This window comes from Platichthys flesus, chromosome 5 (assembly GCF_949316205.1).
Source record: "Platichthys flesus chromosome 5, fPlaFle2.1, whole genome shotgun sequence".
Lineage (NCBI taxonomy): Eukaryota > Metazoa > Chordata > Actinopteri > Pleuronectiformes > Pleuronectidae > Platichthys > Platichthys flesus.
In genome coordinates this window covers 27562439-27587558 of record NC_084949.1, presented here as the reverse complement: position 1 = coordinate 27587558, position 25120 = coordinate 27562439, and the positions used below count along the sequence as shown (strand labels likewise).

At 45.1% G+C, this 25120-nt stretch overlaps 2 protein-coding genes across 3 annotated transcripts in view; both read right to left on the bottom strand.

Annotated features, from left to right (window-relative positions):
- Positions 1 to 295: 295 nt before the first annotated feature.
- xpo1a (exportin 1 (CRM1 homolog, yeast) a) lies at positions 296 to 11228 on the bottom strand. 2 transcript variants are annotated; one of them, XM_062388212.1, is made up of 25 exons: positions 10613 to 11228; positions 9601 to 9730; positions 9378 to 9479; positions 9079 to 9151; positions 8928 to 8989; positions 8776 to 8820; positions 8499 to 8680; positions 8241 to 8289; positions 8031 to 8150; positions 7489 to 7617; positions 6919 to 7077; positions 6394 to 6576; positions 6087 to 6225; positions 5724 to 5905; positions 5463 to 5619; positions 5177 to 5340; positions 4723 to 4857; positions 4419 to 4602; positions 3997 to 4103; positions 3405 to 3599; positions 3136 to 3304; positions 2667 to 2801; positions 2415 to 2574; positions 1730 to 1826; positions 296 to 1163 (listed from the first exon to the last, which is right to left on the bottom strand). In XM_062388212.1, the coding sequence occupies exons 1-25, from the start codon at positions 10774 to 10776 to the stop codon at positions 1017 to 1019; spliced, it is 3369 nt and encodes a 1122-aa protein (XP_062244196.1). In that variant the 5' UTR covers positions 10777 to 11228; the 3' UTR covers positions 296 to 1016. The 2 variants fall into 2 exon arrangements, with proteins under 2 accessions (XP_062244196.1, XP_062244195.1); XM_062388211.1 differs by having other exon boundaries at positions 9601 to 9733; positions 10613 to 11227.
- Positions 11229 to 11443: 215 nt separating this feature from the next.
- The window catches only part of fam161a (FAM161 centrosomal protein A), a 17183-nt gene continuing 3506 nt past the window's right edge, over positions 11444 to 25120 (bottom strand). Inside the window, exons 2-7 of the mRNA XM_062388258.1 lie at positions 18181 to 18443; positions 16037 to 17245; positions 15605 to 15772; positions 15398 to 15497; positions 14531 to 14670; positions 11444 to 13675 (exon numbers count right to left, since the gene is read on the bottom strand). Of these exons, the coding sequence (XP_062244242.1) occupies positions 13396 to 13675; positions 14531 to 14670; positions 15398 to 15497; positions 15605 to 15772; positions 16037 to 17245; positions 18181 to 18443 (2160 nt within the window). The 3' untranslated portion in view covers positions 11444 to 13395. The remainder of the gene's footprint in view (positions 13676 to 14530; positions 14671 to 15397; positions 15498 to 15604; positions 15773 to 16036; positions 17246 to 18180; positions 18444 to 25120) is intronic.

Here is a 25120-nt window from a genome sequence, read left to right as displayed (position 1 = left end):
TGAGCTTCATTTTAATACGAAAGCTGCTGTACATATAAAATGTATTAAGAATCCACCCATTTAGTATACTATGATGCAATTATACATTTTATATCCTATCTTACATAAAGCTTAGGTGTTGATATGACAATTATTTATAACGTTTTCTATGAAAAAATTTAGGAAACAAATATACGTGTAAAAAATTTAATATTTTCCAAATGTCTTGGAAGCACAGCTGTTAACCCTTCATGTATTTCCCAGGTTCCCTGTGACCTTTGTGGTTGTTTTTAAAGTAAGAAGCAGATTCACACCGTCAAATTTGTAAAAATAGCCAACTTTATATTCTCAGAGTACTAAGACAGCTTTACAAACAGCATGATTATGCACACAGCCATCGTTGTGATCCAAACGCAGAGCGGTCCGACAAAAGCTCCGATCGATTCACTCAGGGAGCCGGAGGTAAGGAAAAAAAAAAACATTCAACACACTGACGAAGGAAGGTCCACGCTCGAGCTTCACATTCATTCTGCACTGTGCAGGTGGCACTTCTGAAAGCAGAGCGGTTCGTCCACTGACCACTGCAAGTGTCTCAACATCATATAATACATATTAACAAGTGGGGTGGGGGGGGAGTGAAGAGTGATTAAAAATAATCTTTAATTCTTTCGACTTCATGCAGGTGTAACAGAACCATAAGGCCAAACATAAAGCTTTAATCACCAAAGAATTTACAAAAGATGGCAGCTTAAACAAAAAATGTATATAAAATAAGTTTGTGGGGGGAAAAGGAAATCGCGCCAGGGACGAGGGTTCGAGGGTCTTTGCTCATTTACATATTGACATAGATTTGGTCGATGTACAACCGAGTGCTGGGGTCCTTTTCTCTGGCCCCTTATTCTTCTCTTCACACACACTTGCACACAAACACACTTGAAAAGAAAATGTATCGACAGGAAGCGTCCTTGCTCTCTAGACCTCCCCCCCTCTTCTTCAGATTTGTTCTGTACACGCCGGCCGCCACCTCCACTCCTCCCTCAGTCGCCCATCTCCTCAGGCAGCTCGTGGGGGTTGAGGATTCCGGGCACGGACATCTGGAGCTTGTGTTTCTCCTCCTGGGCTTGGCGCAGAGACGCCTCCCTCTCCTCCAGGAACAGGTCCGTCGTATCCTCGCCGGCAAACTCCTGCAGGACCACACACGCAGAGGCTTTAGGCTTCAGAGCCCAACCACCATGTTCCCACAGAGCGAGACCTGCTCATCCCTCCACTCAATAATTAAAATAATCTGATGCAGATTACAGGTCAGTTTATAGTAAATGCCTCCAATCAGATTAGTGTTTAAGTACTGATTTGTCTGAGTTTAGGTATTTGTAAAATACAATCAAAGAATTACTGTTTGTTCAACTGCAACATAATAGTTGATTTTCTCATGAAGACTTGTTTCCATGGACGATTCATTTTACTATTACATACGCATTTATTTAATACCTCAACATATTGAGCTAACTATGAACACAGGGTTTTTATAGAAAATAAATGAATGATGCACAATCTAATCTCAATCAGATCATAAGGAGCCTTGTTTCTATCTGAAACAAACCAACACCCTCAACAAACAGAACAACTCATTTGCTCTAATCCAGACTACTCATTCACTTGCTAAGGCTACATCCATACAAAGATTGTTGTTGTTGTTATTTATTATTGTCGTTTTAATAGATCAACATCTTTCCTGGCGTAGGACCCTCACCTTGATCTGCACCAGGAAGTCCCTCAGGTGCTCCTTGAAGGCAGCGATGTCCTGATTCAGGCTGAACAGACCCGTTACAAACACCTTCACCTGGGCACTGCACACAAGACAATGGATTAGCAACACGTCTGAGAACGCACAACATGAACATTTGAACATTTTCCACATCAGAATTTCCCAGAATGCTCGTCGACAAAAGTGGAGCAGACTATAGTTCCATTTTGAGTTCAAGGTAGTTTGAATCTGCGTAAACCATAGACTGTAAATATGAGTTTGGCTTGTCTGTTCTCAGAAACATGGAACATCTGCTCCCTGACACAAGACGAACACTCATTCTTAACGAGCACACGATGGATTCTTAGTTTCAGGTGAAGTTACACAAACGTAAACACAAGTAGTATGTTGCTTAAGCTGATAGATCCTCATAAATCCAACACACTATTTAAATCGAAAATAGGCAAGAATATTTTAAAGGGCCGTCTCACTTCTGAGTTCTTGGACTGAAAACTATGAACACAGCAGCAGCTTTACCTCACAGTGTGTATAAAGTGTAGGTGCACTGTGTCTAGTGGAGCAGCGGTTTCCTCTAATCCCTGTGTGTGTTTATGTAAAACATCTTCAACCAACAGACACTGAATCCCTGGAAACATTAGCAGAACACATGCGACTCATGAGATCCACTTACTCCTGCAGGTGGGGGAAAGCCGTCTTCAGCAGGTTGGCGATGTACTCCTGGACGTGCACCTGGTTGTTGGCCGGGCTGGCTGCGCTCAGGGCCACGCTCACCTTCCCCTCCTCCACCAGGTTGAACATGTAGGCCAAGATGGTGGCGTGCATCGTCAGACCTGCAGACGGGGAGCAGGGCTCGTTTTAACGTGAAGGTGTAATGTGTGTGTAAAAAGCCAACCCAGTGATGGCAGCAGATCAGCCTGTTTACCTGCAGTGTGAGAGGTGTCGGTGACCACAGAGAAGATGTGCTGCAGGACGTCACAGAAGTACGTCTGGTAGAAGCTTTGTGCCGCCGCGTCCTCACCGGACACGTTCTGCAGGAGAGTGTAGAGGATCTGCAGACCTGAGACCAGACGACACTCGTTAGACCGATAAACAAACTGAAAGGAACTGATTCAAAGTCAGTAAAAAAGACTGGAACAATTTTAACAGACGTCTGAAAAATCCTAGATAAATCATATCTGTAAATAATTCATCTCCTGTAGTTGTAACTTGTGTCTTACTCGTTTAGACAAATAAAAAAATTAATAAACCTACAAATACGGCTTCACTTACAGATTCAGAGAAATAACCAATGATCTAATGGATAAACATTTAACCACTTATGACCTCAGCACTTTATGTTCTATAAGGAAAGTGAACTGTGTGTGACAGGATGGGTCGGTGTCGGTTCGGACCTGTGTCGGCCACGTTCCTCATCGTGTGCTTGAAGGCCCAGATGATGGAGTCCAGTATCAGTTTGAACTGGGCCGGGGCGATGGACAGGAAGGCTGGGAAACACTGGGATGTGGCGGCTTGGAGCAGGTAGAAGAAATGAGTTCTGTGTTCTGGGAATTCTTCAAAGTCCTAAAGGCAGAGAAGGAAAAAAACACAATGTCAGAGTTTACCTGTGTTTTTTAAGACTGCTCCACCTGGTGCCCGGGGTGGTTACACACGTCTAACACACCTTGTTGATCATATTCAACGTGCACTCAAAGACAGCGTCAAAGATCTTGGGGATCTCCCCTGTGATGTGCGCGGCCAGCTTGTTGACGATGGTGGCCATGGTGCTGAGGACCTCAGGCTCCCGGGCAGCCGGGACGTTCCTCTGATAGTCGATGAGCACAGCCTCCAGCAGGGGGGGCACAAAGTTCTCTCCCACCTGGAAAAGAGAAACATGGACATTTCACAAAGACCCAATAACGTTGTGTTTAATTCAGTCTGAGTTGATAGACGTGTCTGATGTCATTGTGTGTGTGTGTGTGAGTCAGGAGAGACTGAATGAATGAAGTGAAGCAGAGTATCAATCATTTTAATGAACGTGTCCACATGCGTCCCAGGCCACCTCCCAATGTGTGCGAGTTATCGGATCCCACTATTTTTGAGGATCCAGTGTAATTTTCGTTTTGGATCCTCAACAATTTGTTACTACAGCACCATCTCTGCTGTCTAAAAGAATTCAGAGGATTCTACAAAAAACAGATTTTAATATGAAAACACATTTCAAAACTCTTCAGTCTAGAAAAGACAGGAGGAAATAGAGAAACTGCAACACTCACCATCTGAGGGTCGTTGGAGCGGCTGACCCAGCCCGAGATCAGCTTCAGTGTCTCTCTCTTTACCGTCCTCATGCTCCTGATCAGAGGCTGTTTGGTCACCATCTCTCCTGAATGAGCCAGAACAATGTAAAACTTTAAATGGTTGAAGCCGACCATTCAAACAAACAAAGATCCAAAGACTCAAGTTTCATTATGAATACCGACACTGACCCAGAAAACAGAGCACACACTGATTCAACTGCATCAGGTCTCAGATTAAAAAAGTCAGAACTGTTCAATGAAAAAGTGAAAGAAGGTTTGTGCTTCAACATGTCATCACGTTGATTTACTGGTTAAGTTATATTAGAAACGTTATTCTTCTTTCACCAGTGTTCTACTCCAGACCAAGAGACAACAGACACACAAAGAGTGAGTAGACTCACCATTAGTCTGGACGGCCGAGGAAATGTTTTCACTCAGACACTTGTAAACGTTCAGCATGTCCAGGTAGATCCGTCCCAGCTGGACGACGAAAGGATGACCGACAGCTTTACAGGCTCGGACGTTTGTCTTCAGGATGCTGCCCAGCTGACGCACCGTCTCAGCGTCCTTCAGGATGTCCACATTCTGCAACGGAGCACCCAGTTTAGCAAAAGCAGCAGGTTTTAAATAAACCACACTTCAGGCTGCATTTAATGAGAATGTTTTGAGCCATGAAATACAGATTATAATTTGACCCTTCCTCACCTTGGTGGCCTGCTGGATGATGCTGTCCCACACCTGGTTCGGGAGCAGCATGTACTTCTCTATGAGAAGCTCCTGAGCTGCCTGATCGGTCTGAGCCGCGATCATGTAGCCCACCGCCTCGTAGAATGTGTGGACCTGTGGAGACGAGGGACAGGAAGTTACATCTATAGTATAAACATAAAGGTTTTGAACCAGGACTTCTGCTTCTGAGTTGTTGCCTCTGCCAACAAGTCAGGTTACAGTTTAAATCCATGTCCGTCCAGACTCAAGTAATCAAGTAGGGAAGAAGAAGACATTTTATAAAAAAGGGGGATAAGAGTATTTTGTCAGAATGAGTTATGGCCAAAAAAATGTGTTGTGAAGTCAGAGCAAACCGGACCCTGACCACCAAAACGCACAAGGGCATCAAATATATAAAACGAGGACATTGAGGAGTGAGCGCTGTGGGACGGACCTGCTGTGGCTGCAGGTCACAGATGATGGTGTTGATGTTGTTGAGGATCTCGTCGATGAAAGGCATCACCTCTCCCACCTGAACCTGGACAAAGTGACGCCGGCACTTCTGGGAGATCTTGATGAAGGTGTCACACGCCATGTCCTGTACGCCGTCATGTGTCTCTGTGTGAGGAGGAACAGGAGGCGCATGATCAGTCTGAAGAATTAACTCATTTCTAATTCACAGATGAAACATTTAAAGAAAACTATGATATCCGAGCCACACAGTTATTTGAGTTTCTCACCGTGCATGAACTCAAACAACTTGTTGACGACCGTCTTGAGGAACTTCCAGTGGGCTCGCAGGAAGCGAGGATACTGCCCCACGATGTACATGATGTTGGACGCTATGATGGCCTTGTTGTCTTTCCCTCTCTTCTGTTCACATAAGCCGAGCAGATCCTGAGAACATACAACTACTTTATCAATAACTGGCTGGGTGAAATGCTCTTGGAGAAAGAGAGAGAGAAGTCAGGATCTATTCAAACGCTTGTCACACGTTGCACCTTGATGACTGTGACTAGGAATCTCTTCTCGTCTTCCTCGTGCATTGCTCCGCTGATGGAGCCGATGGCCCAGCAGAGCATGTTCAGGTTCCTCCACGACCACTCAGTGCCGTTCACTTGGTTGTGGAGCTTCTCAGTCATGATGCGTTCAGTGTCTCCGTAGTCCAAATGAGTCAGGTACACTGAACAGAGAGAGAGAGAGAGAGAGAGCGAGAGCGAGAGAGAGAGAGAGAGAGCGAGAGCGAGAGCGAGAGAGAGATGGATTAGGATATGAGTTGTGGCCATTTTAATTGGGCTCTATCTTTTTTAAATGTATTTATCTGAAACAGAATATTTGATGACCACAGATGGGAAGCAACTAACCCAGAGTCTCCCTCATGTTCTTGTAGAGGTTAATGGCGTCCGTGTCTTTCATGAACTCCCTGACCACCTCACCCTGGTCGTTCTCCACCACCAGCACCTCCTCTGGTTTGGCCATGCGGCTCACCATCAGCAAACGTACCTACAAGAAGAAGAGGAGGAGGAGGAGGCCTCAGTAATATGAAGCAAGCTCGTTCTACAAATGCTTACAAAATTCCCACTTCAATAATCCACAACTGGTTTACATTTGGGCAGTTAATCAGTTTATAATGTGTGATCTGTGACTGTGCGTTGGATGAGACACACGTACCTGGGACAGCACGGGCAGGTAGAGGTGTCTTCGTGGAGGGACATCGGACAGGAGGGGGGTGCTGGATGTGGAGAAGGGACTCTCCCTGTACAGCTCGGCTGCCAGGTGGTTCCAATACTCCAAACAGATCTTGAAGATCTCAGTCTCCTCGACCTCCGACACCAGCAACATGAAGTGCAGGGCCTGGAGACAGAGTGCAGAGGGGTCACATTATGAGACGGCAGAGATTGAACTGTAAACTGTCCCAAATATAAGTCTTTATAAAAGTGGACACTACAGAAGAGGCAGGAAAAGAAGATCACTAGAGAGAAAGGGAGTTTCAGTTTTAACAAACTGAAGCAGGGGAGAAAATGACTAAAAGCCACTAACTGAGATCAGCCATTTTGTTTACTCATTTACACAGACAACTATTTAAATTGACCTTTCCACTTGATAAACAAAGCTCCGTTTAAACAGTGGAACAGTTCAGTTGCTTCTGTTCACATCTATTTTCTGTTACAACAGGAAGTGGTCTTGTCCTCTCACCTCCATCAGCGACTCTCGCAGGTTCGGTCTCTTCTCGACGAGCTGGCCGTGTTCTTTGAGGAAGGTGCAGAGGAACAGGCTGAGGTTCTGGATGAAGTTCTGCTCGTCGTCCTTTCCATTGGCGTAGGCCACTCTGATGTTGGTGTTCAAAGGCAGCATCTGAACAGACCACAAATCAACTCATCATTATCTAGACTATAAACTGTATTTTTCCAAGAGTGAGGCCTCTCGCTTCTCTTCTCGTCTCTGTTGAGTTGCACAGTTTCGATTCATCATGACAATACATTAAATTAAATACATTAAATACATTTGTGTGCGTTTGTCCTAGTGTGTGGCTCAGTAGTGTTGTCGGTTAAAACACAACACAATTCATCTTTTTTTGGATTGATTAGTCTAGTTTGTGTTTCCTGCAGACGTGGTGCATGTGTGGCCGTGGTGTGTGTGGGGGGGGGGGGGAGGACAGGGCTTGCACAAAGTGTCAATGTGTGCAATGAGAGTAAATGTGCTTGTGTATAATCACACTGAGTGCAATTAACGTAAGTAGGACGCACTCAGAAGGATTGTGTGTACCTGTTTGAGCTGGGTCATGGTGAGAGTGAACAGGTTGACAAACTGCTCCTCGTACTGGTTGACGGTCACGCCAGCGATCTCTGTCAAACACTTCAGCGTCACGTTGCGAAACATGGGCACGTTCAAGAACTGAAACACAAAGAACACAGCCGGTCAGTGAAGAAGCCCCAGGTTCACTGTTCACTCTGTGTTGAACGTCCGGAAGAATTTCTACTGTGAAAAATGGCCGTGTAAAATTCAGAAGTCGGACAACATTCAATGTGAGGGCTGGAAGTTAAGATTGTAAGAAATGTGATATGCCAGTAATTGATTGGGTCTGGTCTATAAACTATTCTACAATCAAAACAATGCAAAGTAACTTCTTGAAATTGCTCAGTTTGTCAAACCGAAAATTCATGAGAATATATTACTGAAATCAAAACACTCAGAAGCTGAAACCATTTCATATTCTTCACAAGATAAATTATAATTGATATACAATCCACTGTCATACAACAAACAGTTGAGGTTTAGATCAGCTGAAGGGACGAGAGGTGGTTTACCTTGTAGACCAGCGTGCTGATGAGTTTGGTTTCAAAGATGTAGCCTAAAGGAATCCAGTTCAGGAAGCGGAGGAGCGTCTCCAGTGTGGCGTGCACCAGCGGAGCGTTCTGAGAGTTCTCCTGCTCAGAAGAAGAAGAAGGCGAGCGTGAGAACAGCTTATTAACGACTGGAGGCAGATGCTGACGACGGCTCGGTCAACGTTTTCTTACCATCACAAACTGGCACAGCTGGAATATTTGGGAGAACTCGTTGCACATGCTGAAAGGTAGGGACATAAAGATTAATAACCCGTTGTTGCAAAGTCTTAGTTACTGCAAGGAGCAGAAAATACCTCCAAAACTATACTTTTGTGATTTTACTGCCTGGGGAATATTTACAGACAGAATGGGGAAAATCCACACGCTGTGAAACGGTGCGACCTCGTTCAACACACTTCACCACACACAGATCTTCATGTTTCCAGTTACCTGTCTTTGAGGTGCTTGGCCTTCACCTGGGTCATCTGGCCACTGGAGAAGTCGAAGACCTCTTCGCTGAGCAGCTTGAGGATGATCATGTTGTTCTGACAGAGGCTCTCGCTGGTCCGACTCGCACCCACGATGTCACTGATGAACGTGGGCCAGTGTTTGGGCCATTCCTGCTTCAGGATCTAGACCAGTGCGGAGAAGACGAGGAGCTCCGTGTTATTAACCTCTTCATGTCCGTTGTCAGCAAATGAGAAAAACCCTCAGTTTGATAATTTACCTGAACGAGGATCATGTTGAGTTTTGAGATGTAAACTCCTTCCTTCTGCAAAAGAAACATGAAAACATCAACATCAGTGTCAAGCAGCACAAAGCGGCTTCACATCACACGAGCAGCCAGAGGAGCAGAACCCTGTATGAGTAGAAACTCACCTCCATGTTGGCGGGATCAGAAGACGTCTTGATGATCAGACCGACCACATATTTCTTGATTCCTGAAAACATACCAATGTGTTTTATTGGAAACATCAAAAACCCTCAGACTAAATCTATTGATTGTTTATGTCGCTAAACTGATTTTTACCTTCACATTGATTTCTCGGGAGAATCTTCCAGCGTGTTTTAATGACCACCTCCAGAATCTGCAGCGCATAATACTGAGAGAGAAACAGACATTCAGAGCTCGGACCAGCAGCTACACACAGGGGAGAACCACAATGGAGTATAGGCACTGTTGAAAATACCCATTTGGCGATTATCATTTCACATAAATGTCAGTGCTGCTCTAAAATAAAGTCTGAAAATAATGAACACAAGCAACGTGGTAGAGTATAACCCAACACAACTGACAGCAGCGACAAAAATACTGTGACGGGCTCCTACTTTGGTTTTCATGTTCTGAGAGAACTCCAGGATAGTGTCCACCCTCGTCCAGGCGTCTGGGTGGTCCTTCAAGTTGGTCAGCACTTCCTGAGCCACCCGTTGCTACAAGGGAAGACACACAGAAAAACTTTCTGATTTCTGGATTTATTCAACTCATGAGATGTTCATTCCCAGCGTTGCACTGAATCCTCTCCAGCTGATTGAAGGGGGAGCACAGTCTCACCTGGGAACCAATGTCATGGTACATGGAGTTGACAACATTGTCCAACAGGTTGATGTCCATTTTTTGGCTGAAGTCCAGCAGCTGCCTGGCTGGGTGATCGGCCAACATCGTCATTTCTGCTGGCATAGAGCTTCTGGGTGGAGAGGGAATTATCAACATTAACCAGCGCACTGCTGACACACTAAGTAGGTCACAGCATTAAGAACTGAAACAATGGCTTTTAGTGTGACTTAGATAAGCCTTGGCCGCAAATAAATAACAGGAATTACCTCAATAATCATCAATAGCAATATAACGAAAGTTCAATCTGTCTTATATATGTATTGTGTAAACACAGTGAAGAGGTTTACAACATTGTTTTTAAGTGTTTGTTTCTCTCTGAAGTGTGTGGAGTACATACACGGAAGACAGGTACGTCTTATTTTGAAAATGAATGGTAACTTAATTTAAAAGCTCATAAGCTGGTTTTCTAAACCTTGAAAAATAACTTGGTTTTGTAATTGATGCTGTGACTCGTTTCCTCTTTGTACTTGATAACTGAGTCTTATACGCCCAGTTTAGGCTGAGCACACGTGACACACTAATGGAAACCAGTCATACGTGGAAGCGGTAGTGAGCTAAATAGATGACTGAATCACAGGCGGGGTTCGATTCCTTTTCATGTCAGAAACGAGTTGTTCTTGCTCAGAGTCAGGGCAGCGTGCCCGAGACAGGCGTCGGCCCACGTGGTCCGACTACGACACCCATTGAGCCAGGGCTGGAGACGCGTGAAACAGCGCCACCACCCGGTCACCGGGGTGCACTGCGCAGCATCCTCACTAACACAGAGAAACCAGTTCGGCCCCAGTTTGTCGTTCTGATGGGAACCCTTGGCGGGGAAGCTAGCCCCCCGGCTACAGTGAGCGGATCTAGGTTCGTCCTGCAGCCGGCGGATCACCCCCCCAGTGCTCCGCCGGCTGCTCGCCCCACGCTGGGTGCCTGAGCTGCTGGACGCCGCCGAGGCTCCGCTTACCTGGTGTGTTCCGTCCGGCTCGTCTGGAGCGAGGGTCCGTGGCTCCGTGGCCCTGTGCGAGCTGCGGCTGAACCGCGAGGATGTGAATCTTCACGATGCGTGGAAAAGACCGAACCACTCGGATCTCCTGGCACGCTTCCTCCGCTGCTAACCCCCGCTAGCATAAAGCTAACGCTAGCCGTCCTGGGTGACACCGGCAGTGACCGTCAGCGGCAACTTTAAACGTCCGCCCCTGGTGCGTGTGGGTCCTGGTGGCCCTGTTCGAACCTCTCCGGTCGGTCGTGTCTCCTCCTCAGCCGCGGTGGACCATGGCGTTCTTTACCTGTCACTACAGTCGACTCCCACCAGGCTAACAGCCAGCTAGCGTGCTAATGGCAAAGTCAATGAGGATTCGGGTCTGGCGGCTAACGTGATGCTAAGCTAACAGCCCAGAGTCGGTGTTGCGGCTCGTCAGTCCGCAGTGAGAGACTTTATTTCGGTCAGTTGTCGCACACAGTGTGGGGCAGCTCCGGCTCTACAGCGTGAGGCTCCGCGCGTCCTCTCCGCTCATGCTTCCAACCTCGGACCGGTTCAATCCGGTTCAAACCGGGATTCTCATTCTCGGTGTTTCGGCCCGTCGCGCGCCGCGTAAAATTTGGACTATGTACCCGCCCACCGCACGATGTGATTGGTTCCACCGTGATGTCGTCACGCGTTGTCATTGGTCCAATGGAGATGTCAATCCGCATCAAAGTCCCTCCTCCTGCTCTGCCCTCAGCAAACACATGAAACTGGAATAAATGAGATTAAATAATCAAATAAAAAGACTAATTTATCTTTATTCATCCAGGGAGTCACAGTGAGATCAAGATCTACCTACCAACAACACACACTCACAATCCACAGCATCAACACAATAAAAACACATAAATACAAAGTCACACTGGGATCAGAATCTGCACAATCCCCCCCACAGGTGCTTATAGTGATTATATTTTTATTATACTTATACACCACAGCAAATTCCCTGTATGTGTTAACCTGCCTGGCAATAAAACCAGATTCTCTTCTCCAACCGAGGCCTGAGAACAAGACACAATCACAAACATCAGCAAAACAACCAAATGGAAATACCTTTGATACAACAGTAAAAAGATCCATAAAAAAAGCATCACACGTTAAATATTTAAAATCTCAGAGGGGAACACAAGACTTAGTTTGAGGGAAGCTTGTACATCATTCTGTTGAGAAGGTACAAATACTTAAATCTATTTAAGTACAGTAACGACGTACATTCACAATACTTTGTCACATATTTCTACTTTTCTTGAGTATTTATTTTCATGATGACTTTTACTTTTACTCAATACATTTGAACACAAATTTCTGTACTTTCTACTTCTTATAGTCTCATAACATATTTGATAACACAGCTTATAAAGTTTTATATATATACATACATATACAAACTATAGTTTGTTGCATTTATGAAATTATAGAACGACAATAAAGAAAACTGTTGACATTTTATTGTTATTTTTACCGGTAACAACAAAGGAAAACAGCAAAATCTTATGAAGAAGAGGAAAAAATACACAAGCAAGTGTCGACCTACTTTGAAATAAATTAAACACAGAACTATGCAGGCCTATTTGAGTCTACCCCATATTTGAGGGAATGTATAAAATAAGATGTAGCCCACTGTGATATAAATAAAAACATATAGCCGCATCCTGATAACCTTAAAAATATATATTTTTATGAAAACAAAAAGTGAGAGCAGGTCCGACTGGAGGCGGACCCTGGAACTGCAGCTCGGTATAAACCAACTGTAGCTGTGATCCAGGAGCTGCGCCGCTGATCTCAGAGCAGCTGTGACCAGAGAAACTCTGTGTTTTTCACTGTTTCCACGTGTGGCGCGCGGTGTAAGAATAAAGCATTGAAATAGTATAAGATCACTTACAGTATGTGATGTTGTATTATCCGTAAGAGGGAATCCGCCAAATCCAGTGTCCGCTTGAAGTAAGTTTGCTCCTGATAATCTTCCGTTCTTCTCCTCATCTTGTCTTCGAGGTTTCCTGTGCAGATGCTTCCTGGTCAGAGTGAACACGAGCGGTTCATAGCGGTGCAGCTGTATTTATACACAGAGCTGGAGGCTGGCTCGACCCGAGTCATTTCGGAGTCACCACGGCAATATGCCATGGCACAAAAAGCCTCCTACCGACCGACAACATCAGTAGGCATTTTGTGCCATGACACAAAAATGCCACAGCACCCCCGGCCCAACACTAAAATACACACAACAAGAAAGAGCTTCTCCACATCTCGTACAGTTGAATATTTACAAAGAATTGGACACATTTCACAACACACAGCCGTTATCTCTATCTTTATATCTTTATATTGCACATTTAGAGGAACAATCATGTCTATATTTCAATATTTCTACTTTATTATTTGTAGTGTTTATATTCTTGCTTTTACTACATTGTCCTCGTGCTGCTCTGTCGATTGTGAATGTCCTCACACGGAGGATCCAACAATTCTCAATTAGTTTTGTTTGTCGAGCAATTTTAACAATTCTCAAAGACGCCTCACAGCGTGACAACAAAACAGAAAGCGGCTCAAAATGAAGAAATATGGATATAACACAATAACACACACGTCTTACTCACACATTGAATCTCTCACTGGGTTTCACTTCCCTAAAACATGGAGTTTAGTCATCTTACCCAAAACGAGAAGCTCCCTCCTCGTGTGCTCAGTCAGTGAGGATCAGTTTCCTCATCTAAGCGTTGATGACATCACTCGGTGGCTTCGGCCCGTGGAGTGGGACCCTCGCTGTCGTCTGAGTAGTCCTCATGGTCGTCAGAGTAGTGGTACCCGTCATCCGAGCCGTGTTGATGGTCTCCACGCTGACCGCCGGGGTCGTCCCCACTGTGGCGGTTCGATGAGTCCTCGTCACTGTCCTTGTCCTCCGTCCCTCGCCCCCCCCTCTCGGTGGGATCGTCCACGTCTTCGTCGTCCAGGAAGACTTTCCTGTAGCGGACGGGTTGAAACCCCATGTCTGCGTCCTCCTGGTCACTGATGGACAGAAGAAAACACTTTCACCATTAGACCTGGGATATAAACCCACTGTCACTCTGAAGTGGTTTGGTCTTCTCGGTCACTGAACTGCTGAGATCTGCTAGAAGGTGGAAACTTTATGACTTCACATCTACTTTACTCCTCCAGCTAGTCAGAGCTGAGATGTGCTCAAGATGGACGACACATCTCCACTTCCTCCCACTGTCTGAAAAACAAGCCCAAATATCCCCGATACGAACGCGGCCATCTTGGCTCTTGGAGTCAGAGTCTGTGCAGTGGTGGTCGGGGGATTGAGCCGCGGTGTCAAGGTCACGCTGGTACACTCGCTCAACCAACCGTGACGTCTCAGCCCGGTTTATATCATTAAATAACTAATTAATCCAAACTGATCAGAACCACTGAACAAACTTCAGTGAGATAAGAACAACCTGAAATGACACAGAGACTACTTTGATTTTTTAATGTGGTCCCATCTGCTATCATGGAGGAGGCAGAACCTATACTTCAGCCCGGCACCAGGGGGCGATGGAGAGGCTTTGGCTTCCCTTCTGGGAGCTGTCATGTGGTCCATCTTTATTTACAGCTTCTGAATGAGCACTTCCTGTTTCCCAGCATCGACACATTTCCCTCTTCAGCAGTTAGTTGATAACAGATGAAACAGATAAAACCTAAAGTGTGTTGTTTACACGCGGCACTGGATTTGATTTGTTTTCTGTTAGAAGTCACATTAAATATTAGTGATTTAGGGGAATCTAATAACATGACAAGGTTTACAGTGATTAGCTGTAAAGTGATGATTCTCCACCGTCATCCTCTGATCTTTGTGTTGTTGTGAAGAGGTCACATGTTCACCTGTGTTTGCTGTCACTGGACTGGGAGGCGCTGTGGGCTGATCCTGGTTCAGCTGCTTTGCTGCAGATGAACTCCTCCGTCACGTCACAGCCGGTCACCGCGGCGGTGTAGCGCTTCTCCGCCGCCTGCTTGGCGTTTCTCTGGTGGTAGAGCACAGGTTCAGAAAGCTGCTCAACGTGAGGGAACAGGTGATCACAGCTGGAGAAGAAATCTGGAACATCTTCATCACTGTCTTCATCAACTTTCCCTCAGGTCACCTCATGTGTTCTTTGCTTATTTTTCTAACTTTATGATGGGATATAATGTAATAGAGTAATTGTTCATATTAATACTATTATTTCCTTTCTGCTTGCATATATTGCCCCTAGGGGCGGTGTGGCCTAGGGGGTCGGGGGTGGAGTGGTCGTTCTCCAACAAGAAGGTTGCCGGTTCAATCCCCAATCTTCCCCATCTGCATGCCGAAGTGTCCTTGGCAAGATACTGAACCCCTAAATGGCCCCTCATAAATGTTGAGTGTACTAATTTGGACAAAACTTCAGCCAAATGAAATGTAATGTAACGTAATATATTAATTTGCATTTAAGGTCTTGACTCTCTATCTAAAGAACCTTGAGATGATGTGTTTTATGATTTGGTGCTATACAAATCAAATTGAATTGAATCTAATCTGTTATAATTGATCATCATTTTCCTGTACACCATTTTATGATTATTAAGAAGATTTTTAAACATTGTTACCAAAGGTTCTATATTCAATGTAACAAGTGTTTATCAATTCCCTCTGTCTGAGTTCAGGTGTTCAGTCTCATTGAAGCTTGAGTGAATTAGTGATGGTTCAGCAGCAGGTTATAAAGTCTCTAGTTTCACCTGTGCAACCTGCTCCAGCAGCAGCGGCCTCCCCTTCACCCGCTGCTGCATCTCCTGGACCTCCTGCTGGTACTCCCTCCTGCGCTGGAGGTCTCGTGTCCTGCAGAGTTCAGCAACACAACGGTGAGTCGCCCGTTTCCTTAAGAAAACACACAACTAGTGGACAAACAGAACAAAGGAAGGTTTGTGCTGCTGGTTTCACTGGACCTGAACTCTTTGAGTTTGGTCTGGTGGGTCTGGGACAGGGCCGTGTGGGGGTCGTTGGCCTGGGCTCGCTTCAACACCACCCGCTGCAGCTTCCGCTCCCTCTGCTTCTGCTTCTCCTTCCACTGCTCCTCCTCCTCTCCGGCCTTCCTCCTCTGCTCCAGCACCTTTCTACTCAGGGAGACAGACTGGTCACAGATGGAGGAGGGTTGGGACGGGGGCTTCAGGACAGCAGGGGCAGCTAGTAGAGGACATGGGGGCAACAACCAGCTAGGGGGGTTGTGAGGACTAACACACTGCTCTGCTGGGGATGATGGGAAAAGGAGTTCCACTAGGATTCAGATTTCAAACTCAAAAGACAGCTGCTGTGGTGGACATGTTTGAACAGGATAATTGAGATCTGAGGTGGAAGCCCTCGGAGTCCTAAGATGATACCTCACGGCCTCATGGCGCTTTTTGGTGGCGTCTGTGCCCTTGGTGGGCAGGAGCTCCAGGCTGCCGGAGAGGGAGGAGCAGAGGCTGGAGTTTGGAGTCCGAGTGGCAGCGGAGCTGATGTGTGGCCAGCGCAGCGTGCGGGGGCTGCCCTGCTCCTTCTCGATGTCCGCCAGGATGCGCTCTCGGTGCGAGGGGATCTGAGCCGTCTTCAGGTCGAAGGGTTCACATGTGGTCGTGGGCTTCACCTCCTTTCGTTTCTCCAGGTGCTTCTTGAAGCGTCTGTAGCTGGCGTCGAAGTCGGGCACCTCTTTGTTGATCTGGGGTCTGTGGGGGAAGCTGCTGCCCCCCCCGGCTGCATCGCTGCCCTTGTCTTTGGTCTTCTTCCGTTCGCTGAGTCGTCGTGAGAGCATGCTGGGCGGCATGGAGGCCCCGTGGAGCAGCTCCTGAGCTCTCATCTGGATCTTGATGGAGCGGTACAGCTGCTCATCCTTCATCTGCTCCCCCGACGCTGCGGCGTACACGGCCCTGGGCACCGGCTTGGCCCTGAAGGGCTTGACTCGGTCCGGCTGGGATGCTTCTGGGACACGCAGCTGCTTCTGCTCCTTCTTGAGTCGCTCCCTCTCCAGGAAGCTGAACGGTTTCTGGATGCTCCGGAGGTGCTGCTCCTCTCGCTCTCGCTTGTTCCTCTGCCGCTCGTCCTTCTGCTCCTGCAGCTCTTCATAGAGCGGCAGGTGAACGTGTGCCGGGACGGGGCTGGCACGGAACTTCCTCTGGCACTCGGTCAGCTCCTCTAGCTGCCGCCGCAGCTCCACGTTCTCCAGCTCGATCTCTGTCCGCGTCCTGATGCCCAGCTTCTGTCTCTCAGCCTCACGCAGGGTCATGTGGAACGGCTTGGGGATCGTCACCCTGTGCTTCCAGGTCTCCCTCTTCTTGCCTTTCCTCTTTCCTGGTCTCTTCTGGTCTCCTGGCAGACTCTGGAGCGAGGAGGAGGTCAGGTGACGGGGGTTTGGAGACAGCTTGAAGTCCCTCCACATGTTCCTGATGTGTTCCTGGGGAGAGAAGAGGAGGCCCGTCTCCTCCACTTCTTCACTGACTTCTTCATCCTCGTCTGACGAGTCCGAGTGTCCCGAGCTCCTCCTGAGCTCCAGGGCAGAGTGGGACCTTCTCAGTCGGTGAGACGCTGCTGGGCTGCTGCTTGACCACGGAAGCCTGATTAGAAATACAAATATAATATTAATAAGCACCTGCACTCAGTAAAATGAAGTGTGAGAGAAAGAAGTGGATTTTTGTAACAAATGAACATTGACATTCACAGCTGGTGTTCATGTAACTCCATCTGCAAAATATAAAACCACTTGCACTCATTTCTTTATGAATCTGTCTATTCTTGGTTCAATCAGCTGATTCATCGTTTTGTCTTCACAGAATTCTAGAACTGTCCATCGCAGCTTCTCAGGGCGACAAATTGAATATCTTTGGGTTTTGGACTTTTTCAATCTTCACGGTGAGGAGGACGAAACTAAATAATGTGTTTTCATTAGTTCACCTGGAACTAAGAGGTGTTGTGACTTCCTCAGAATGAGCCTTCATGTCTCTAGCCTGTTTGTCCCCTGATGGCCACCGTAGACTCGCCCACTGGGGAGACTGAGAGTTATTCATTTGGTTGAAATTCACCAGTAGTTGCCAGTACATCCATAGATATATATATAAAGGCTAGATGTCTCGGCCAATGGAGTCGAACGTAAAGGGAAATGTATATTTCCGATTACAAATATACATCAAGAATTATTTGGCGGCCTCTGGCAAGATGGCCGCCATGTGCGGACGTTTGACTCCGTTGGCCGAGACATCCAGCCTTTATATATATATCTATGCGTACATCCTTCACACTGGAGCTTGAGGCTGTTGTGCTGTGGATATCAGCAAGGCACCAGCTCAAGGAGGATGAAGGAATCACACCTTTGGCCTTGTGTAAACTTTCTAACTGTGTTCACACCACAGAGGGAGATCTATCATCAAGAAACACATTCAAACCAAAGAGTTGAACCAACATCACAGCGATCAAGATGTTTCTCCTTCACTTCTGGAAGCTGTGATGTCAGCCATCTTTAACTTCAGTCTGTGGTTCAAACCGATGGACCGACCTGTGCCCGGCCTCCAGCCCCGTCAGCTCCAGAGGCTCCATGAACTTCAGCTGCAGCTTCCGTCGGTACATGCTCTCCAGCTCGGCCATGGTGCGGAGGTGGGCCCTCTTCAGCTCCTCCAGCTTGCTGTAGTACTCCTCGTTGGAGAAGAAGATGCCACTCAGGTCCAGACGTTCTCCTGAGGCCACGTGGTTGTTCCTGACGAGAGGGACGCCGCCCCCCCGACGCTCATCGTCCCCGGAGTCAGAGCCCGAGTCCTCGAACTGAAGGACAAGAGAAGATTTTTACTTTACAGGGAAATCCACGTGTTACAGGAGCAGATGATCAGAATGAGGTTAGAGAGAGAACCTTTGGAAGTATGAAACAATAAAGAAAATTAAATAAAAATACAGAGAAACACCTTAAACTACAGGCAGAAATATTACTTGTTCAGAAACGTACTGAAGTAAAGAATCTAAACTGTGTTTGATCATGTGTATCGGGAGATATGGAAATAAACGTATCCATGTTTTAAGTATATATGAGTTATGGTTTTCATTGTTATATGAATAGGACTATATACATTTATAAAGATAGATGGATTTGGGTATAATTTCAACATAGAATATTAAATAGAAGTATACTATTGTTACAACCTTGAGGTTGTGTGGACCTCTCTCTCTCTCTCTCTCTCTTTCTCTGCTGTGATGATTGTGTGATGTGTTTCAGGTGTGTCTCTTTGATTGGATGAGTGGGTGGATGTGTTTACAGGGAGCGGATTGGTTCCAGCCCAAGAATGGAGGTGGATCGTATTTCCAGGATAAGAGGACGGTTCCCAAAGCTCCTGCGGTTCTCTCTCCTCTTGCCACTGCCAGCAGGACCTCCCGCCTGACTCAACTTATGCAGCCGTCTGTAACTTGTTCTTTTGGTGACAGCCCGTTCTTGGTAGGGGTGGGTAGCATTTCCGTTTGAACCATGTTTTCTCCTGTTTTGTTGGTGAGGAGTTAGGTCAGTATGATGTCTTGTTTTCTTTAATTTTGAGTAGGGAAGATTAGGTTGTGACTCACCCTCCATTTTTCCTGCGTGCGCCGTTACGCGGGCCAGAGCTCGTAAACTAGATGATGTGGTGCATCTTTCTGATACTTTCATGGTACAGGATAATGTTGTGGTAGATAGTTCTGTTTTGGGTGAAGCCCCAACAACAAGACCAACATTGGAAAAAACGTATGACCACATGTGGACGGTTCCAGATTTGTCTTTGTCCCTGGACAAAGTAGAACTGATTAAGGCCCAACAGAGTGACTGTACCTTAGTAAGTAGTTTGTCTGCAGCTTCTGAAAACGGAAGGGAGAGGTCTGGCACTTACTTCTTTGATGATGGTGTCCTCATGCGGAGGTGGTCTTTTGGGCCTGACAGTGACCACAATACAATCCAACAACTAGTTGTGCCAACTCCCTTTCGTGTTCAAGTGTTGAGGTTAGCACATGATCATAGTCAGTTCCCTGTGCTCGCCTAAAGAATTCAAAAATGTTCCAAACTGGACGAGTTTCTGTCGCATTTGGCTGAGCCAGCTCGTGACGATGTGACTTTGTACTGCCCTTCAAACTTGAGGTTGATGCCAGTGGTCACGGGGCTGGGGTGGTGCTGCTGCAGGAGGATGTTAAGGATGTGGATCACCCGGTCTGTTTCTTCTCTGAGAAATTCAACAAACATCAACTTAATGACTGTACTATTGAGAAGGAAGCATTAGCTTTACTCCTAGCCCTTCAACACTTAGAGGTCTATGTCGGTTCCACTCCGCTGCCTGTGGTTGTGTATTGAGACCACAACCCCTTGGTATTCCTGTCCCAAATGCATATCAGCAACCAGCGTTTAATGCGTTGGTATCTGCTATTGCAGGACTTTAATATCGAGATTTGGCATAAGAAAGGTAAAGATAATGTTATAGCTGATGCACTTTCACGTTCCGGTGACCTGTGAAATCGATCATTTTATTTTGGAGAGAAATGTTCGATCTTTAAGGGGGGAGGTGTTACAACCTTGAGGTTGTGTGGACCTCTCTCTCTCTCTCTCTCTCTCTCTCTCTGCTGTGATGATTGTGTGATGTGTTTCGGGTGTGTCTGTTCGAGTGGATGAGTGGGTGGATGCGTTTCAGGTGTGTCTCTTTGATTGGATGAGTGGGTGGATGTGTTTACAGGGAGCGGATTGGTTCCAGCCCAAGAATGGAGGTGGATCTTATTTCCAGTATAAGAGGACGGTTCCCAAAGTTCCTGCGGTTCTCTCTCCTCTTGCCACTGCCAGCAGGACCTCCCGCCTGACTCAACTTATGCAGCCGTCTGTAACTTGTTCTTTTGGTAACAGCCCGTTCTTGGTAGGGGTGGGTAGCATTTCCGTTTGAACCATGTTTTCTCCTGTTTTGTTGGTGAGGAGTTAGGTCAGTATGATGTCTTTTGTTTTCTTTAATTTTGAGTAGGGAAGATTAGGTTGTTTCGCCTTAGGGTTGTTTTCTGTTTGTTATTTTGCTGTAAGCCCACCCTGAAGCAAATTTGTCAATAAATACGAACGGGCTAGTAATTGTTGTGGCTGGTTCTTGGGAGCGTGGCAAGGAGGGGGGGGAACTATTGTACCATGTTGCGATTATATTTTCCCCTAGACAGGGTCGTAACACTATATAGTATAACTAAATAAAGATGTCATGGACATACAGTGGAAATAAAAAGTCTACACACCCCTGTTAAAATGCAAGGTTTTTGTGATATAAACAAATGAGACAAAGATAAATCCTGTCTGAACTTTTTCCTCCTTTAATTTGATCTTTAACGTGAACAATTCAATTGAAAAAAACAAACTAAAGTCTTTTAGAGGGAAAAATTAAAATAAAAAAATAAAATAATGTGGTTGCATAAGTGTGCACACCCTCTTATAACTGGGGATGTGGCTGTATTCAAAATTAAACAATCACATTCAAACTCATGTTAAATAGTAGTGAGTTCACACCTGCCATCATTTACACTGACTCTGATTAATCCTAAATAAAGTTCAGCTGTTCAAGGAGGATTTTCATGACATTCTCTTAGTTGCATCTTACAGCAAGAGCCATGGTTCGCAGAGAGCTTCCTAAGCATCAAAGGGATCTCATTGTTGAAAGGTATCAGTCAGGAGAAGGGTACAAAATAATTTCCAAGGAATTAGATGAACCACGGAACACAGTGAACACAGCGTCATCAAGTGGATGAAATAGGCACAACAGTGACATTACCAAGAACTGGACGTCTCTCCAAAAGTGATGAAAAGAAAAGAAGGAAACTGGTCAGGGAGGCGTCAGCAACATTAAACGAGCTGGAAGAATTTCTGGCAAGGACTGGCTGTGTTCTACATGTGACAACAATTTTCCGTATTATTCATGTGTTTGGGCTATGGGGTGGGGGGGCTAGACAGAAGCTTTTCTTGCTAAGAAAAACATCCAGGCCTGGCTTAATTACAGGAAGTCTCCACAAAGCATGTGGGACCATTTGTTGTGGTCTGATGAAACCAAGGTGGAACGTTTTGGCCATAATTATTATTTTTGGCGCAGAAACAACATTGCACATCAGCCAAAGAACACTGTACCCACAGTGAAGCATGATGCAGCATCAGGCTTTAGGGCGGTTTTACTTTAGCTGGAACCGGGGCCTTAGTCAAGGTGGAGGAAATTATGAACAGTTAAAAAAATACCAGTCAGCTTTGGCACAAAACCTTCAGGCTTCTGTTAGAAAGCTGAAGTTTTGTTAATTCATATATCCTTATCGTATCAGCTCTGTGTGTAGTCTGCATTCAAAGAACTCTTTGCAATAATGTTGTGGTCTAAGCAAAACTTGGAAACTCATTATTCTGGGGTGTCTCTCAGTGCTGTATATTATTCAGCCTGGAGTGTGGACACTGTTCTGGGCGTCTTAGTTGTTACTGTGATCTACCTGCTAAACTAGGATTTGGACTAGGTTTAGTATGCCCAGTGACTTTTTTTGGGGTTGTTTTTTCCTGCCGTTCGGGGACAGGATAGGGGAGGGTAAACGCTGCTGTTTCATTTTCCTTTTGTTGGGTGATTGGAGTCTAGGTTTATTTTCTCATACAAACGCCTGCATTTTGATTAATTCCCCCACACTCAGCACCTGCTATTTAATCACTTTCTGGCTTTGTGGCTCCCATGTCTAAATCACTTAAACTTGCTACTTGGAATGTACAGGGACTGGGCCATGTAATTAAAAGGAAGAAGATTTTAACATATTTGAAAAAACAAAAATCTGATATAGCATTACTTCAGGAAACCAGGCTATCTGATACAGAACATTTGAAACTTAAGAGGGACTGGGTTGGCAAAGTTTACTTTTCCTCCCATTCACAGAATAAAAAAGGTACAGCCATTCTTATAAATAAGAACCTTCCCTTCATCTTGGAACATGAAGAAAGGGATTCAGAGGGGAGATTTATTTTGATTAAGGGTTCGATTCTTGAACAACATATAACTATTCTCAATATTTATGCACCAAATATTGATTCACCCCAGTTTATGTTGCAAATGATTTTGATGTTTAACCATCACTGCAAGGGCTTGGGTTTCCTAGCCGGCGACTTGAATTGTATAATGAACATTTCTCTGGATAAATCCTCCTCTTCCAGCATGTCTAACCCGAGATCGTCTTCTGTCCTTAAAAATGTATGCACAGATACTGGATTGACAGATATATGGCGACATTTAAATCCTAAAATGAGAGACTATATGTTTTACTCACATCCCCACAACTCATATTCTAGACTAGACTATTTTTTTATTCCTAAGGACTTTTTACACTCTGTCCAGACTTGCTGTATAGACTCTATTGTCTTATCAGACCACGCTCCGGTACATCTTTGCATTAACCCATTATTTAACATTCCTAGAACCCCCACTTGGAGATTCAACACGTCTTTTTTAAATAGTGACTCTTTTTGTGACTTTGTCCGGAACAACTTATCACAATTTTGGCTCGACAATAAAAATTCTCCAGTGTCCTCTGCTACGATCTGGGATGCAGCTAAAGCCACTTTACGTGGTTACCTTATATCTTACAGCTCTCATCAGTAAAAAGCTTTAGAGGAAAACAGAAAGAATCTTGAAAAAGAATTGACTAGGCTAGAGCAGATACATAAACAGTCACCTACTCTAGCAAACTTAAAGGCGCTAGTCGCTGTTAAGACTGAACTTAACTTGGATCATACTCGTCATGTTCAGAAATTGTTACTTTACACTAAACAGAAATATTATGAATTTGGCAATAAGTCCAGTCGCTTGCTTGCCCACCAACTGAAAAATCGAAATAATGATCGCTCAATTAATATGATAAGAACACAGAGTGGGGATGTCACATATGATCCAAAGATTGTCAATAGTACTTTCCGGGATTTTTATAAATCGCTGTATAGCACAGATAAGGCTGACGAGGCTGATATTGCTTCATATTTGAACAATGTCCCTTTACCTACTATTGCGGAGGAGGATCGCTCCAGCTTAGACGCTGCATTCACTCCAGAGGAGGTCTGGGCTGCAATTCAATCTATGCCAAATGGGAAGTGTCCAGGCCCTGACGGGTTTCCACTGGAATTTTTTAAGAAATTCTGGCCAGAGATCCACATAATTTTTATGCCTGCCGTTAATGGTATCTTGAGAGATGGCATCCCCCCCTCCTGGAGATATGCTTCCATTAGTTTACTTCTAAAAAAAGATAAAAACCCTTTAGATTGTTCATCATTTAGGCCTATTAGTCTCCTCAATGTGGACTACAAAATTATTGCAAAGGTATTGGCTCGGAGATTGGAAAACATCCTTCCGAAAATAATAAACCCAGATCAAGCGGGGTGTGTAAAATCAAGATATGGCACAGACAATGTACGACGCGCTCTTAATGTTGTTCAGTATCTTAACACACATAAAGATCCAGCACTTATAGTCTCCCTTGATGCAGAAAAGGCTTTCGACCGGGTAGAATGGTCTTTTCTGTTTTCAGTGTTAGCAAAATTCGGCCTGGGCTTTAATTTCATTAACATGATTAAAACCTTCTATTCAGACCCAATAGCCACAGTTAATACAAATGGCTTGTTGTCTGATGGCTTCCCGGTGCGCAGGGTGCCCCCTGTCACCTTTACTGTTTATACTGTTTATTGAACCTCTGGCCGAGGTCATTAGAACAAACCCTGATATATTTGGGATTGGGGTGGGTGAGGAAAACCATATTATTTCCTTATTTGCAGATGATGTCCTTTTATATATGTATGAACCTGAGAAATCAATTTCGGCAGTTTTGAAGTCAATAGCCACCTTCAGTGCCTTGTCGGGTTATAAGATCAACTTGGGGAAGACGGTTGTTACACCCTCTAATATCCCCCAGGATATGTTTATACAATCTCCTTTCCAAGTATCTGGGAGGGGTTTTACATATTTAGGTATCTTTGTCATCCCTGATTTAAATAATCTGTTTGAAACTAATTACTCACCTCTAATTCAAAGGGTTAAGAATGATCTGACAAAATGGGCCTCCATACCAACTTCTTTCCTCGGGAGAATTAACACTATAAAAATGAATATTCTTCCTCGATTGAACTATTTATTTCAAAATCTCCCGTGTTATCTGACCTCAGCACTTTTTAAATCTCTGAATTCTCATATATCTCGCTATATTTGGAACAATAAACACCCAAGAGTTAAGTTCTCTACACTTACTAAGCCAAAGGATCTCGGAGGCTTATCTCTGCCCTCTCTACAAATATACTATTGGTCAGCACAACTTAAAATGATGTCAGATTGGTTTTTGAATAGGAAAGATTCCTTATGGTTGGGTCTTGAATCTCAATCTTGTTATCCCAGAAAACTTACTTCCCTTCCCTTCATCAATAATATAGATCATTTAAATCAGCTCAAGAATAACATAATTGTTTATAACACCCTACT

What these genes read in the sequence shown, in the direction of transcription:
- xpo1a (XM_062388211.1), bottom strand. Translation starts at nt 10,776, where the DNA reads ATGCTAGCGGGGGTTAGCAGCGGAGGAAGCGTGCCAGGAGATCCGAGT. An exon ending in AGCTGTGCCAGTTTGTGATG is followed by an intron (nt 8,151 to 8,240) that starts GTAAGAAAACGT and finishes TCTTCTGAGCAG; the next exon opens with GAGAACTCTCAGAACGCTCC. An exon ending in GTGACCTGCAGCCACAGCAG is followed by an intron (nt 4,858 to 5,176) that starts GTCCGTCCCACA and finishes TCGTCTCCACAG; the next exon opens with GTCCACACATTCTACGAGGC.